Source organism: Podarcis liolepis (assembly GCF_965112155.1).
Source record: "Podarcis liolepis genome assembly, chromosome: 1".
Classification (NCBI taxonomy): Eukaryota; Metazoa; Chordata; class Lepidosauria; order Squamata; family Lacertidae; genus Podarcis; species Podarcis liolepis.
Genome location: NC_139554.1, coordinates 79,373,262 through 79,389,263, shown reverse-complemented (window position 1 = coordinate 79,389,263; position 16,002 = coordinate 79,373,262). Strand labels below are relative to the sequence as shown.

Sequence of the window (16,002 nt, the reverse complement as noted above, 5' to 3'; positions counted from 1 at the left end):
CCAGTGAGGATGAATAGAGCCTGGGGAGAGCTTTGAGCCCTAAAGGGCCACCTTCAGCCCATAAACTTAAGGTTCCCCAACTCGGCATTCAAAATGAAAGCCAAACTGAGAGGTCATGAGCACCTCATTACATGAGGGTGAATGCTCACAGGTTTGGACTTGCACCAGTTTTGGGCTTTCTACCAATAAAGCTGGCCAGGTGTAAAGCTATCTGAACCAGCACAGACCATGTCTGAATGTTTTCAAATGGTTTGGGGTGATTCTTCAAAGGCATGCCCATCTAAAACAAGCTATCTCTAGAGAAGTGAGACTCTTGGTCCATGATGCATTATGCAACGTTATCTTGACCTCACTTTTAAATATAGATTTAAGTAGAAAGCCCATGCACACTTCCTTGGGAGGAAGCCCCACTGACCATAGGAGGGGACATGCGTATGATTGCACTGTGAAGCTTCTGCCAAACTCCTTTCTGTCACTGTCTCCTGTGCCCTCTTCTCACCTTGGCCAAGTCAATTGGCACGTGTCTGTTCCATAAAATCTCATGCTTACATGTTTGTTTTGTGGCTGCAGCCTTCAAGGATGTAGATATAGAGGAGTGTTTGCATAAATGAAGGGCCATTCCAAAAAGTTGCCCACAGGCATTGTGCTTCTGGACCTGAGTGAACCCATCAAAGCCTTGTGTTTGTGTTAATATTAAAATGGGTGTCCAGCTCTTATTGATGGGAAATACAGGTTGAAAACCCAGGTGACACAACCCATTTTGTTTTTATTAATACAGACTTGCACAACAGAATGGTAACTTGTAAAATTATTTAATTACGGTACTTAAATAGTAACAAGATAGACTGGAGTCAGGGAAGAAGAAAATGCAGCTTTAAAAAGAACGTTCTGAGGTTTGTACCTAAGGAAACATAGAAAGGTTCTAGGGTAATTATTATCCACCTGATTTGTTAATACAAGATAAAAGATGGTGACTTTAGGATCCTTCCTAATAGATAAAATATGTCTCTGTAGATAAGCCACCACATGTCTGAACATATACCAATCAGCAGTCACCATGGAAATTAATTATTTAATAACAGATTGAATAGCTGTGATCATGCCAATAAAGAATAAAGATCACATTTTTTGTACAATTTAACACACATGCCTCAACATATGTTCACTAATATTCGTACAAACCTCTTGCAGATAGAAACTACACTGAAAACACACAAACTAGCAAAAATAAAAGACAAATAGTATGCATGGTGTAAATATAGTATGCAATTTACATAAGTATATTTAATAGTTTTGTCAGTATATCTTGGGCTAGCTGCTTTCTGTATGGTTGTTGCATGTTTGTCAAGTGTGTGAAAGCCCAGCAGAGAGGAAGATGAGAGACAGAGAGAACAAACACTGTGATGGGCAGCTCAGCCGTGAGTTTATGAAGAACGCCAAGGATGAATTTCTTCGTCTGCTGCAACCCCAAAGGGTGACCTGGGAGATGAGTTCCAAGGTACATTAATGCATCAGTATAATGCACCAGATTATCTGAATTACAGCTAGCAGATGTTTTGTAGTGCATAGTGGTTGAGTTATACCAGTTGACAGTTTCAGTAAAGAGTCATATTAATGGTCAATAATACATTCGCAGGAATGCTCGAGACCCTCGGCTCACTTCTTGTCATCATCGTTAGGAAAGAGTCTGTAAGCCAAAAAGTCCATGGACTCCTGAGCCAGCTTGGAGAGGTGGAGGACGCCCGTGATCACCAGAGCAATGAGCATGAGTGGCAGCACCACATTCCACACTGTGGCAAGGACATTGTAGCACCTGGCTTTGGAGCCGTAGCGATGGGCAGCTTCCAGGTCACCGGACACCTTCTGATCCCGTGCCTTCCAGAAAGAAGAAGGAAAAGGCACAGAGCATTAGTAAGGCTACACAGAAAGAAAGCGATGGGGAAGGGAAACCCCCTGTGCAGAGCAGAACAAGACAACTGAGAAGGACCAACACCCAAAACTAGAGTCACAAGGTTAGAAGCAACTGTGTCAAGACAGCTACGTATATCTGGGAGCTGGATTTGGTCAGTCTCTTTGGTCTACACAGTGCCTGTGGTATTGGAGCCAGTCCTCATTCTATTCCCCTGAAGTTCACAAAGCAAATTGGGTGGGTGATGGTTGGCACGCGTGACACCATCCAGATGTAGGAATGGTTTACAGAAACCCACACAAGCTGGCATTGCCTTATAGTGAGCATTGTTCCTGTGTTCCATACACATCCGTTTAGTGCTAGAAGTCCCAAAGTGGCAGCATAAGATGTTCCATGCGCTTATAGGCCAGTGAGTGCTCAGTAGGCCAGTGGATACACAAGCTGGAGCTTTCACAGGGACAGAAGTATGGCACATCCTCGTTCCAGCTCTCTAGAACCAGTGACCTATTTTACTTCTGCTATTCACTACATAATGTTGATTCCCAACCCACACCCATCTCTCCAGCCTGGCTTTCCAAACTCCTTTTCCAGGTCTAGAGAGATCCTGGTTGCTGTTTCTTTCCTGTTATGTTAAATGCCAACCTAATTCTTTGTAAGTCATTTTGGGTTGCCCTGGGCAAGACAAAATGACTAACAAATTTAATAAATACATAAATATTTTTTTACAATCATTACATCAGTCACAAACCAAAGAAAGTGTACAGTAGCTTTCTTATCTCTGGATAAATCACTGACTTACCAGTAGTTCCGTATGCAGGAATGTGTTGAAATATTGGTTACAGTGCCTTTACAATAGCCTGTCCCAACTCTTAATCCCATTTCCTCTCTGCAGACTATTAATTACGCAATTTAATGAACTATCAACAAATCAGCCTGAGCCAATGGGAATGGAAGTGACGGCAAGACACACCACAAATCGATCCTATACATTTTATTGTACTCTTGCCCCTGTGCGTCCTTTACAATCTTTGCTTCACTTCAGGATAGCTAACTTCTTTCTTTCTTTATTTTGCTGGTGCTGCTCCTGCACCTTTAAATAACAGCCTAGTTCACAATATGCAGTAGCTAAGACTTTCTCCCCATTAATCTCCATACCAGGAAACATTTCCTTTGAAAGATTTTTGGGTGTCACAGCTCTTAAAAGGCATAGTATTCTCCTGAACAATACAATATTACAAACAATAAGCTATAAAGACTGGTGTACATAGAGGTGGGGAGAATTTGGTTCCTTCCCAAATTTATTTTCTGCAGCTACATACTGGGAAATGTCATCTGCATAAAAATGAACTGTTTGAAGCATGCGTTCTATCAGGTATAACATTTAGTAGCCATCGAGAGATTCCTGAAGTCACATTTCTGCACCAAGTATAATTTTTTGTCTCTGTTATCCTGTATTTTGCTCTTTAAACTTTCATGAAAACCACAGTTATCTAGGAATTCAACTCTCCTTCCAGTAGTTTCATACATGACCAGGTTATGGTGCAGTGAGTTTGTGGTTTTTCCTCGATTACTAGATATTTCTACTTCAGTTTCTACTTCTGTTTCCTTTGCCTTTTTAAAAGTGCTTCATAATCCGGAGAACAGAGAGAAATGGAAAAATTATTATATAGGACCCACTTTAAATGCATGCTACAATCCCCTGGGGAAAGCAGCGTTTTAAAACTTAAATTCAGGGTTGCAATCTGGTCTGTTGTTTTTAGAAGAGGAACTATGGAATGGAATTGCTGTGTGAAACAGTAAGAGACAGGCTCTGGAGTTTCACAGCACTCTTCATCATTATGCCTAGATATGTCCACTACCCCAAGATAGACTGAAATGCTTTCCTCCTTATCTCTAAGGTTCCATAGCAGATTCTGTGTAACTGATGCCACCAAATACCACAGCTACTCTCTGGGAATTGCTCTCAATCAGAATTCTCTGGAGGGGCCATTCCAGGCAAACACGTAGCCCCAATGCAAGGCCCAAGGGATAAGAACCAGTGGAGAATCTTCCTACCTTGACAGAATAAGCAAGGGCAACAAAGCCAAGGCAACACAGGTTCATGTAGATGGTGTTGAATATGGACCAAATCATATAGTCGCGGGGGACCACCGGAGGCTTGACAGTGATGACCGTTGGAGAAGGTTCCTGCTTACGGGAAGACATGGGCAGGTAGTCTTCACGAGGATAAGAAGTGTCCATGACTCCAGCTGGAGGAATCACACACCGTTTCCTTGGAGGAATCACACTGTTTCCTAGCAGTGGCAGCCTGTGAGCGTGTGAGCAGGGGAAGGTAGTGACAGACGTTTATATAGTGCCCAGCCAAGGCACAGATTCATCTCCATCTATATATAAAACAGGGAAATTGCAGCTCTGGTTTGACTGTGGTTATCAGAAATGCTTTGCTAGGACTGAGAGAACTGTTTGGTTTCCAAGCCTGCCCTCGCTCCCTTGGACAAGGAGTGCTTTTTATAACCCTGTGGTTGGTGTTGGCCCAACGCCGTCTCAGAGAGCTCCAGCGATTCAGGCACTTGTCTTCAAAGGCAAGTACAGGACAGAGACAAACTGGAGCACGACAAGGTGCTACTTACAGGGCAAGTGCTCTTATATGTGTGAGGTCATCAGGTAACGGCAGACAGAGCTAACAAACCTTGTCTTGTAGGGGTTTTTACCCCCATCCCTGCAGAAATGTCTCCTGCTTCTTACCCTTCCAGTGTTTTCCCCTTGCACTTGTAGGTTACAAGGTTTTAAAAGCCAGCTGACATCCTCTGGTTTCTCTTCGTATAGATCGTATAAAACTTTCGCCTTTTACTAAAGATTCATGAATTTTCAACTAATTTTTTAAGGCCTTGCTTTGGCAGGGCTGAAAAACAACAAAGCAAAAAGCCAGCTGATGACTGCATTGTGTCTGGTTCAGCCTACCATCTCTGCATTTTACGGTGCAGTTTAATGCAGTTTACGAGGACTGTTTAATGTAGATTACAAAATGTATAAATGGTGGGCTGAACCAGGAAGATGCAAAGTGTTTGTGCTATTGACTTTAAAAAAGATTTTAAAAACCACTAAAAGAAAGCACAGGGTGTTAAACTGTAGAATTTGACCTCACAGGGGGCAGTGATGGCCGCCATCTTGGGTGGCTTTAAAGCAGGATTGGACAAATGACTACCAATGACTACCATTGATGATAACTATGATCTGCCTCCATGGTCAGAAGCAGTATGCTAGAAAACGTGGTAGGGCAGAGTGTTCTTGCGCTCTGGTCCTACTTGAGGACTTTCCACAGGAATTTGGGTGGCCACTGTCAGAACAGGATGCTGGGCTGGCTGGGTCATTCGCTTGATCCATCATGCTCTTCTTACCTTCTTGTGAGTTCTAACTTTGACCTCATCTAGAACTGTGCTTGTCCTTTGCCTAGAAAACACACAGGACAAGCTTTCTCCCATGCTTTCTAGGCATGGGTCTGAGTGGTTTTGCCCTTGCCCCACTGCTAAAAATCCTGCTGTTGAGCAATAAAGGTTAAGGTAAAGGGACCCCTGACTGTTAGGTCCAGTTGCGGACAACTCTGGAGTTGCAGCGCTCATCTCGCTTTATTGGCCGAGGGAGCCAGCATGCACCTTCCGGGTCATGTGGCTAGCATGACTAAGCTGCTTCTGGCGAACCAGAGCAGTGCACGGAAATGCCGTTTACCTTCCCGCCGGAGCAGTACCTATTTATCTACTTGCACTTTGACGTGCTTTCAAACTGCTAGGTTGGCAGGAGCAGGGACCGAGCAACGGGAGCTCACCAACCTCACTCCTGAGAAAACCTGATGGATGTTTGCTCTGATTCAGCAGTAAAGATTGGGATTCCCTAGGGGAAAGCAGTGAGGCAAGCAAGTCTGGCTGAACCCTTTGATCAGAGCTGTAGTGCTTGAGGTACAGGTGTTTAACTCCCCCCCTGCATTACTTCCTGGAGTCAAATCACTTTCCTGAAGCTACTATCAGCCCCTGGGAGGGTGAAGTGGGGAAAACAGCTACAACAGTTGAGCTGCACCTGTGTTTCCTTCCTGTGGGGATAACTTGAGCTTTGCGGGCAATTTAGAGGAAGGGATTTGCATTAGAATATGAAACCTTGAAGACATTCTCCTCCTACTGCCACTGTTAATAATCACATTAGAACAGTGTGCCTGTTTTACAGTTAAGGGATCTCCTGCATTGCAGTCCGTCTGGAGCTATATCACTCCTATATGGCTGTTAGCAGACTCCTGATGTTTGTATTTCTCCTACTGCTAGTAGAACTTGAAAAAATGTTTGTAACTGTGGGAGCTATTGGATTACCCAACAATAACATAACTGCAAGGGTTATCATACTATGTCATGGTGAATCTGACAGTGAAGTGTGCGCACCCCAAAAAAGAAAGGCAGAGAACTGCCCTGTGTTTCAGATCTCTATGGGCAATAGAACACGCTGGGCTAGAGGAAATGCAAAGATGTATGGAAATGGACCAGGAGTCTCCATTACCTGTCTCTCTTTTCCCCAGCACCTCTCTCCTCTCTGTGCACTAGAGAGATCTCAGTCCAGACACCAATATCACCCACCCTCCATAACAAACAATCATGCTTATTGTTTAGGACTGTCACCTTATAACTCGGTCCTAAGCTTAAAGGACAAAGATTCTGTAGGGATTTTTTTATCAAGAGCTGCTTTTATCATGCCCACCTGACTCGCTTTGCTTGCCAAAAAGAAAAGAAACAAAACCCTTCCCTACAAATATTAAAAGTAAACGAGCTCCGTGTCTTTAGAAATTCAGTCAACTGGATTTATGTATGAAATTATTTGCTGAGTTGCCCTACAACTGATTTCTGTTTACTGCAGCAGGTGGCCCTTCCTTCGTGACAAGGATCATTCAGTCCATTGTGATGCCAGTGGATCTGACCAGCTGAACTGCAGCCCTTTGGCCCTAATAATGAGAAAGGAGGGATACAGTATGATAGTGGCAGGCTTTCCAACACTAGCGCAGAGGATAGAACTCACCCGTTATCTGTTGCACAGAAGAGGCATTTTCTTTCTTACAGCTATTAAAAGTCAATGAGACTTTTCCCTTACTGGTCTTCCTCTAAAACCCAAAGCTGTATAAACACAGGTCTCTGCTATAAAAGTAGCTTGTGAAAGAAGCTCAAAAGCTTGCAAGTCAAGGTTATATATATAACTACAGTATAAATGTTAGAACATCAGGCTCCCCCAGTCTCTTTTCTTTGGCTCCATCACGTGGCTAGAAGAAAAAGCGCAAGAAAGCTAAGCAAAAAGTAGAGGGTTTTAAGATTAAACAATGGTATTATGGTATGGGATAGACTTCTGAACACCACTTGATCAGATGTTTGAATTAGTTTCCTTACTAGACAGATAGGGGGGTGTACACACCACACACGCACACACACACACACACACACGTGTGCAGGGGGGAGAGAGAAAAGTAGTGAGGTCAGAGAGAAATGAAAAGTTACAAATCCAGAGGTGGGACAACTTATTTCTGTCAAAGGCCACATACCAGCTACAGGTATGGACCTCCATCTTACCAGAATTCAGTCTGTTAGCCCCAGTGCAGCCCACCAAAGTAACAATACCTACACATCCTCTCCTGATGGATATGGAATGGAGGGACAGAGCACTTGTTAATAAAAACAAGAGCAATTATTTATTTTATGAAGGGGAAAAACAGAAAGAAGATGAATTCATATAGGTATACAATTCTAGGCAAAGTTTTAAACTACAAATAGAAGGGGATGAAGTCCACTTACTAAGTGATTCCCAGTTGAGTGAGTCTAGGGCAAAATAGTCAGTCTCCTCCTCTGTCACTCCCCTGGCTGTGGAGCAGTTGCTGCTGCTGTATGATCACTGTGTGAGGGTATAACATGAAGGCTACTCTCTCCTCCACTGTGTGATTGTTTTATTCTCATTGTAGTTTCTTCTGCCTTTTTCACTTCTTCAAGCAACTTACTCAACATGTACTCTGAACTCTCTTCCAATCTCTGCAACCCTGCAAGCCCCTTTGTGGACGATGCGAGAGATGAACCAAGGCGAATGACAAGAGTCTGCCTTGCAAGCAGTAGGTTCCAGGTTCAGTTCCTAGCATCTCCATGTAAGGTTGGGAGACCCCTGCCTGAAACCATGGAGAACCGCTGCCGGTCAGTGTAGACAATACTGAGCTACATGGACCAATGGTCTGACTCAATATAAGGCAGCTTCCTATATTCCTATGACAAGACTGTCCCACCACCAAGACCGCCCAATTTCTGAACAGACTGGAAGTTAAATCCTACTTCAAACACCTGCCAACAGGGCAGTATCCACTGGAACAGAGTGCATCAGGCTAGCTCTGTCCTCCAGCCCCCCTCTGCTGCTCCCTGCCTCCCACAGGACATAGGCTGTGTGAAGTGACCTCATTCCATTTAACAGCAGGGCCAATCCTATGGCCCTCAGTCAACTCCAAAGGGCCATAAATGGCTATGCTCCACAAATCTCATGGGAGCTATACTGCACAGCCTTACATATGCAAAATGATTTTGTGCAACTAAAGATGAAATCTTATGTGCTTCACAGTGAAAAGTAAACAGCCAGTCTTTAAATTTTACTGTGCAGTCAGCAGACACCAATGTAAGCTTTAACTTGATAGTGGTTTACAGGGCATCTCATGTAATAATCATACAAGAGGATCAATGTTTTATTTGCTAGATGCTACTTTTACCTTCTTGCTGTTTTGTGGTGGTGCCCACATCACGTTTTCACAATGCTAAATGTACCCAGGGCCAAAAGATTGAGGAACACTGATTTCTAATCAGAGCAGTATGCCAGCTACAGCTGAATGGAGCTGTTAAGTGAACACTGTTAAATAATGAGCAGTATGACCATGATGATGCTGGGTCCCAAAAGGTTGAATGCCACATTCTACCAACCAAATTCTTAAGATTTAAAAAACTCAAAAGCATTAACCTTTCTAGTTGAAAGATGCAATGTTAGTTTAATACATAGTTTCACCCTCATTGGGGAATCAAACAACTACCCAAACACTAATGTTTTTAAAAATGCAGTGGGGGTCCTAAATGTTTCAGTCCAGAATAGTTTTAACTGTTTTTACCAACAAGAAAACTGTTTCCACAGAATCAGAAGAATATGCCTTTATTTGCAGAGAATTCACCAGAGACTTCATATTTCAATACGTGAAAGCTCTAATACACTTTAATTGAGAAACTTGTGAAAATCCTGAAAAATGAAACAGAAAGAGTGATGGTTCCCAGCAACATCATGAACTAGGAATGCCACAAATCCAGACTTTAGGACAGAGAAAACATCACTCAAACATTGAGACAGGTATTGAGAAACACAAACTGGATAAAGAAGTTGAGGATGATCACCCTAACCTTTCATAGTCCTTGTAAACAAGGTGGGATTGTAGAGCTGCAAAGAAGAGCATAAACCTTTATATCTTCAGATGTGCCAGATGTCCTGTCTTCTTTAGACTTTTTCATTCCTTGCAAGTGTTAAGAGCAAAGTGGGTATAATCAAAGCAGAAGAAAGTGCAGCCAATGCACACTAAGGATATAAATACAGTACGGAGCAGAATATCCTTAACACACAAGTTCCAGCTTAGCCAGCTCGAATCATTGGTATCTCTGCAGTATTGCTTTCACTGCTCTATGGAAAGGTGGTGGATCAAACGTAATCACGGCGACCATACTAACGAAGAATATGATTCCCACTATCAAAGCAAGGATATTCAGGTACTTTGCTTTCCTGCCATGCATAGCTGCACCTTCATTATCTCCCATGACTTTACAATCCCTTGACTGAAGCAGAGGTAGAGAAAAAAAAATGTATTTTTAATAAAAAATAAAGAAAATTAGCAGTAGAAATATCATTGCACATGCTTTAAACACCTGGAAGTCAAACGGGCTTCTTGTGGTTGTTGTGCGATCATTTCAAACCAAGAACTTCCTGCTCAGTGTTACCACTGCAGCATCCTTGTTAGCAATGAGATAGTACTCTTTTCAAATACTAGTGATTTACTTGGCAATTATATTCTGATACACTGCCCGCATATGAAAGGTAAAGGTAAAGGACCCCTGAAAGTTAAGTCCAGTCGCGAACGACTCTGGGGTTGCGGTGCTCATCTCACTTTACTGGCCAAGGGAGCCAGCGTTTGTCCGCAGACAGTTTTTCTGGGTCATGTGGCCAGCATGACTAAGCTGCTTCTGGCAAAACCAGAGCAGCACACAGAAACGCTGTTTATCTTCCTGCTGGAGCGGTACCTATTTATCTACTTGCACTTTGACGTGCTTTTGAACTGATAGGTTGGCAGGAGCTGGGACCAAGCTACGGGAGCTCAACCCATCACGGGGATTCGAACCGCCGACCTTCTGATCGGCAAGCCCTAGGCTCAGTGGTTTAGATCACAGCACATATTAGAAAGTGCTATTGGTCAAATGGCATTTATGTCTTCTATTCTCCACAGTACATTATAATTTGGGGTGAATAAATGAGGCAGCCTTTTTTTTGATAGTATAAACAAATCTACCTCATTGCCTGTTGGTAATAGGGAGCTTTTACCAAAAAATAACTTTTTGCCCATTTTGCCTAGCTTGGCCCCTTCTCACTGGAGAAGATCTATAATTTACTGAAATATTTGTGGGAGCATCACAGGAAAGGTACAGTACAGAGAATACGAAATTCCCTAATTCCATTTGGTTTTTGTATTTTTGTTTTAATGACATTGCTTGAATTTATACTGTACGCCACTGTAGGCCCTTGGTTCATAGACTATTAAACAAAAGCTGGTGGCACTTTGTTTTAAGCCTTCCAGAGCAAGCCTTCTTGTGACAACAATATATATATAAAATACCATCTTATACACATGCAATGAAAAGTACATAGAGCACCCATCTTTTCACCTGTTTGCAGCTAAGGTGTGTTAAAAGGCCTCTGACTCCACCCTGCAGCCTAGCAGTGCCTGGTTCCTACCACCAATCAACCCATCCTTAGCTAGATGACATGGGTGAGGGGAATGAAAACTCCCTTGGAAAGTGGGGTAGGGAGAGAACGCTTTAGTTTAGGGTTAACACTGTTGGGGTAGGGGCCTCTGTGACAGCTGTGTGATGGGCAGAAATTTAACAAGTAGAGATCCCCCCCCCCCATTACAGAGGCAATGAGGGGAGAGCTGTTAAAGCCAAATGCTGCTAGGAAAGGGAAGGGGTCAGTGGCCCACTCCAAGACCTGAGTGAATGGGGTGGAAGCAGAATGACGTCTGCCCCAGAAAATGAGAGTAAAGCAAGAAGCGGAGGCAGAAATGCTATCCAGTCCCATGGGGAGGAAAAGGAGCCAAGACTGAGTGAGGGCAGAAAACCGGAAGCGGGGGGCAAATAACTGGGTTAGTGAGATAATGGCGCTTTCCCGCCCTTTTTTTCGTGGGTGGGGGAGAAGGGCGGCTTCACCTTGATGGAGAAAATGAGAGCCGCGAAACCGAGGCAGAAGTGGTTCATGAAGGTTAAACTAAACATCGACCAGACGACGAAGTCTTGCGGGGGCTGGACGGCGACGCAGGCCACTGGGTAGGGGTAGGGGCTCGCGGGGGGCGGCGTACGGGGCCTGTACGGGTCGTACGGAGCCACTCTGAGGGCAACCGGCGATGACACGGGCTGCATGGCGACGCGGGGCGGCAAGAGCAGGAGGCGGCGGCCGGCCGCTGAGGCGAAATGGGGCGCGGCGGGCGCGGGCCGAGGGCGGGTCCTGATTGGGCGACGCGTGAGAGAAGCCGCCGCTTTCGATTCTGAGAAAACCACGAGGGAGGGAAGCGGCCGGGGGCGAGTTAGAGCGGGGGCAGAGTTCGTAGGAAACGAAACTCAGAAGCTGTGGTGCTGCGACGGTTTGCTCCGGAACACGAAGCGTCGGTGGCAGCAACTCCGCTAAAATAATAAATGTTGACAGTTCCTTGGAGCCAGCGAGCTCAGGATCAGCTCACCTGTGGGGGGTGGGGTGGCGCGTGGTGTGGAGACCCTACTTAGGGAAGCACCCAGGGTCCGGGGAGCTTTTAGGTAACAAGCAACTACAGTAATAAGGCTGTTGCAGGATTTCTCCCAGTCAATAACGACAGACACGGGTTCTTTCCGAGGAAGGCTAAATTTATTCACCTGCGCAGGGGCGAGAATCAATTCTTAAAGGCTGCTCCCAGATCGTTTGCTGGGGCTTCCTCTTTATAGTGGGCAACAGCCAGCTTTGAAAAAGCAGGACTTGTCTCAAGCCTCATTCACCTCCTGTTCTATCTGCCAAACAGCAAAGAACCACCCCCGTTCGCCCAAACTGCAACTGCCAGTCTGTGCGTTTTTGGCCCAGACTGCCGACTGCCTATGCAAGTTTAAAAACAGACACTAGATAGCTCACCCCTTCTGACGGACACGTGTCAGACTTCCCGGCATAAATGGTTTACACTGCGCTTTCTGCTAGTCTCCAGGGTGAGGGTGTTGGGAAAGACCGATTCCATTCGGGCCCTCCATCAAGGCTAATAAGTAATAATAACACTCTCTAGCTAAAGGATGGCTATCCCACGCCTCTCTTCTGCCCTCCATTCTCATGTTAAGAAAGGGGGTGGGGGGCATAGGAGCCAACTCCTAGGGCCCCCCCATAAAATATTTGATGGACACTGCTATTCAGATACAGTGGATGCTTGGGTTGCGAACGTGATCCATGCGGGATGCACATTCGCAACCCACATCTGCACACGCGCGGGTCGCGATTCAGCGCTTCTGCGCATGCGTGACTGCCAAAACCCGGAAGTAACCTGTTCTGGTACTTCCGGGTTTTGGAGGTCTGCAACCCAAAAAAACGCAACCTGAAGCGGCTGTAACCCGAGGTATGACTGTAGTGTGCTTGTGACACATCATGTGATGGATTTTCAGGGTGAGGCTTATTTCTCCCCCCACCCCAAATATTTTATACAAGTTGACATCTCTGCAGGGGAGAATAAGAAAGGTTCTATCAGAGCAGGAATGAGGAATCTATAGCCCCCTCCCGATGTTTTCGACAACAATGCTCACCATCCCTGACAGTTGGTCATATTGACTGCAGGGTTTTCGGAGTCAGAATACCAACATCTGGAAGGCCGCAAGTTTCCTTGAAGCAAGAGGGATGTTTTAAAAAGTGGCTTCTAACAAAGTGGAATGATAGCTGCAGTTCCCTGAAACAGCACAGTGAGCTGGGGGAATGGAACTGCATGTTGGCAATTATCAAATTATGATGAGCACAAATAAACATGACACTGCCCTCATCAAAATTTGGGAGACACATTTATTTAAAGAGCACAGGGAAGTGAGATGAATAAATGGCAACACTTAGGACTGTTAGCCCTTTGCAGCAAGAGCCTGTCTTCTCTGTAAAGCATCATTTACGTTGATGGCATAACAACAATCAATCCACATAGCTCACTTGGTAGAGCGGGAGACTCTTAATCTCAATGTTGTGGGTTTGAGCCCCACACTGGGCAAAATATTCCTGCATTGCAGGGGGTTGGACTAGATCACCCTTGTGGTCCCTTCCAACTCTACAGTTCTATGATTCTAACACAATTGATTCTCAACCAGCAAGGCATGATCCTATAAGGAGATTGTAGCAGGAACCCCCCCACCCTAATCATCATTCTGTTTGTACAAACTTCACACACACTCACACTCACACATACGCCACATTTCTGTTATAAATTCATAGAAAAATCAACCATACATTGGATTGCACTGTTCCATTTTTATTTTACTCCATATGACAAGGACTATCAAAGGGGGGTGGCTTGGTTCTGGTCAGCCATAATCCCTTCACCATCCCAGCACATCCACAGGAGCCCTGCCCAGCTGCTATGCCAACCCTGATGATCCCAGACAGAAGACAATCAAGATCACAAAGAACTTGCATATGGGAGTGGATTCAGCATGGACTGAAACAAAGGACAATGATCAGATCTTTCCTCTGGGGGCAGGAAACTACCAACTCCCCTTTGTCTCCTGGAAGTGACTCATGGGGAGGGGGAAAGCCAGGTGACAGGACACTCAGGTTACCACCACAACTCCTCCCTCAACCCCTCCTTTCTGTAATGTATGCATGATGTCAACCCCTTCTGTAATGTATGCATGTTTCTGGGGGTGGGCTTGACCTAGAGGATGGGAATTTCAAAAGTTTTTATATGGTCTTGCACACCATCTTTCTGGGTCTTTCCTCTCTCCTGCAAGTGAGGGGAACACCCTGTTGCAACAGTTCAATAAAGGCCAAGCCTACAGGCTGCTGTTTTGCTCCAAGTTATCCTGGTTGGTGTCTTTGTTTTTGTCCAAGGGAGCCCTCGGATTTTTCCGGTAACAAGATCATGAGAAGAAATGAGCAAGCTTCTCCCAACATGCAATTTTTCTCATAGTGCTAATCTTTTTAGACAGAAGGCAGCATGAACCCACCATCCAAACTGTACACTGTTGCCATGAGAGTGTGTGCTTTCCCCTGTGATTTAATTCTAGGCTGAAGATACACAGTCGGCAATGCTAATTCTTACACCTAGGACCATTTTAATTAAAAGATGCCGTGTGTGTGTTTCCAAGAGAATTAAGTAGTCCCATATATTAAAATGTTTAATGGATCTAGGGATATTTGGATTCCTTAAATGACTGATTAATTTTTTTTATTCATGTAAAAAGTCATCAGAATATTACATAAATCTACATGTTGCATCCAGTCTGGCCCATGAAACCATAATATTGAAGAATCCTACAAAAGGGGAGCCTCAATGTTTTAAGTTTTATACCAACAAGAAATCAATTGACGCAGAATAAGGTAGGCATGTTTTTATTTGCTCAGAATTCACCCCAGACTTCATGTTTCAATGCAGAAAAGCTGCAGTACACATCTTGAGTGAGAAACCTGTTGAACTGGAAAACTTAATGGTGTAACGTTGGAAAGCGTTGATCACTTTTCCTACCTGGGCAGTTATCTTTCCTCAAGGACTGACATTGATGCCGGAATCTAGCATCACCTGAGCTTTGCAAGCGCAACTTTCAATTGAAGCACAGTGTTTGAGGACTGGGACCAACTTTACTGTACACTTGTGAAGCATGGACCACTTATTAATGCCATTTCCAAGTCCTCAAAAGATTCCATCAATGGTGTCTCAGAAAATTTTTACACATCACTTGAGAAGATAGGCAAACGAATATCAGTGTACTGGAAGAAGCAAAGATCACCAGTGTTGAATCAATGATTCTTCAACATCAACTTTGTTGGACTGGTCATGTTGTTTGGATGCCTTATTATTGTCTTCCAAAGCAACTGCTCTATTCCCAACTCAATAATGGAAAGCGTAATACTGGTGGACAACAAAAGAGGTTTAAAGACTCTCTCAAGGCAAATCTAAAAAAATGTAACATAAGCACTGATAACTGGGAAACACTGGCCTGTGGTGAGCACTCCAGCTGGAGAGCAGCCTTTACCAAAGGTGTTACGGACTTTGAAGCAGCACAAACCCAGGGCAAGAAGGAGAAACGAGCTAAGAAGGCATGTTTGGCAAACCCTCACTGTGATCAACTCCCTCCAGGAAACCTATGTCCCCACTGTGGAAGGACGTGTGGATCCAGAATTGGCCTCCCAGTCACTTACAGACTCACTATTAAGACCGTTTTCATGGAAGACAATCTTTCTTGGCTACAAGCGATCACCAAAGAAGAAGAAGTATGCTTTCTTTAGTGGTTTAATTCTAGGCTGAAAGTACACATAAAAGTGATCTCTTACATCTGACACCCTTTTAGTTACCATACATACATACATACAAAATCATGCTCTTTCATTTGGTTCCATTAAATTAATGGTCCCCCAGTTAATTTTCCCCCTATTTATTTATTCATTCATTCATTCATTCATTCATTCATTTAAAAGTCATAATAATATATGGATGTAGGCCTGTAAAGCATTAATGCTGGAGAACTATACAAAGGGGAGTCTCAATGTTTTAGATCCTGAAAAATGTTCAATGATTTTATCAAGAAAATGTTCACACAGAA

At 44.2% G+C, this 16,002-nt stretch overlaps 1 protein-coding gene and 1 long non-coding RNA gene across 2 annotated transcripts; both read right to left on the bottom strand.

The window, feature by feature from the left end:
• Positions 1–796: 796 nt before the first annotated feature.
• LOC310705347 (interferon-induced transmembrane protein 5-like) lies at positions 797–6,693 on the bottom strand. The gene is made up of 2 exons (XM_083500027.1): positions 3,965–6,693; positions 797–1,875 (listed from the first exon to the last, which is right to left on the bottom strand). Exons 1-2 carry the CDS (start codon positions 4,148–4,150, stop codon positions 1,657–1,659), a joined length of 405 nt encoding a protein of 134 aa, XP_083356153.1. The 5' UTR covers positions 4,151–6,693; the 3' UTR covers positions 797–1,656.
• A 2,394-nt stretch (positions 6,694–9,087) lies between these two features.
• LOC310709264 lies at positions 9,088–11,906 on the bottom strand. The gene is made up of 2 exons (XR_014527434.1): positions 11,413–11,906; positions 9,088–9,771 (listed from the first exon to the last, which is right to left on the bottom strand). It is a non-coding gene; the product is annotated as an uncharacterized lncRNA (long non-coding RNA).
• Positions 11,907–16,002: the final 4,096 nt, after the last annotated feature.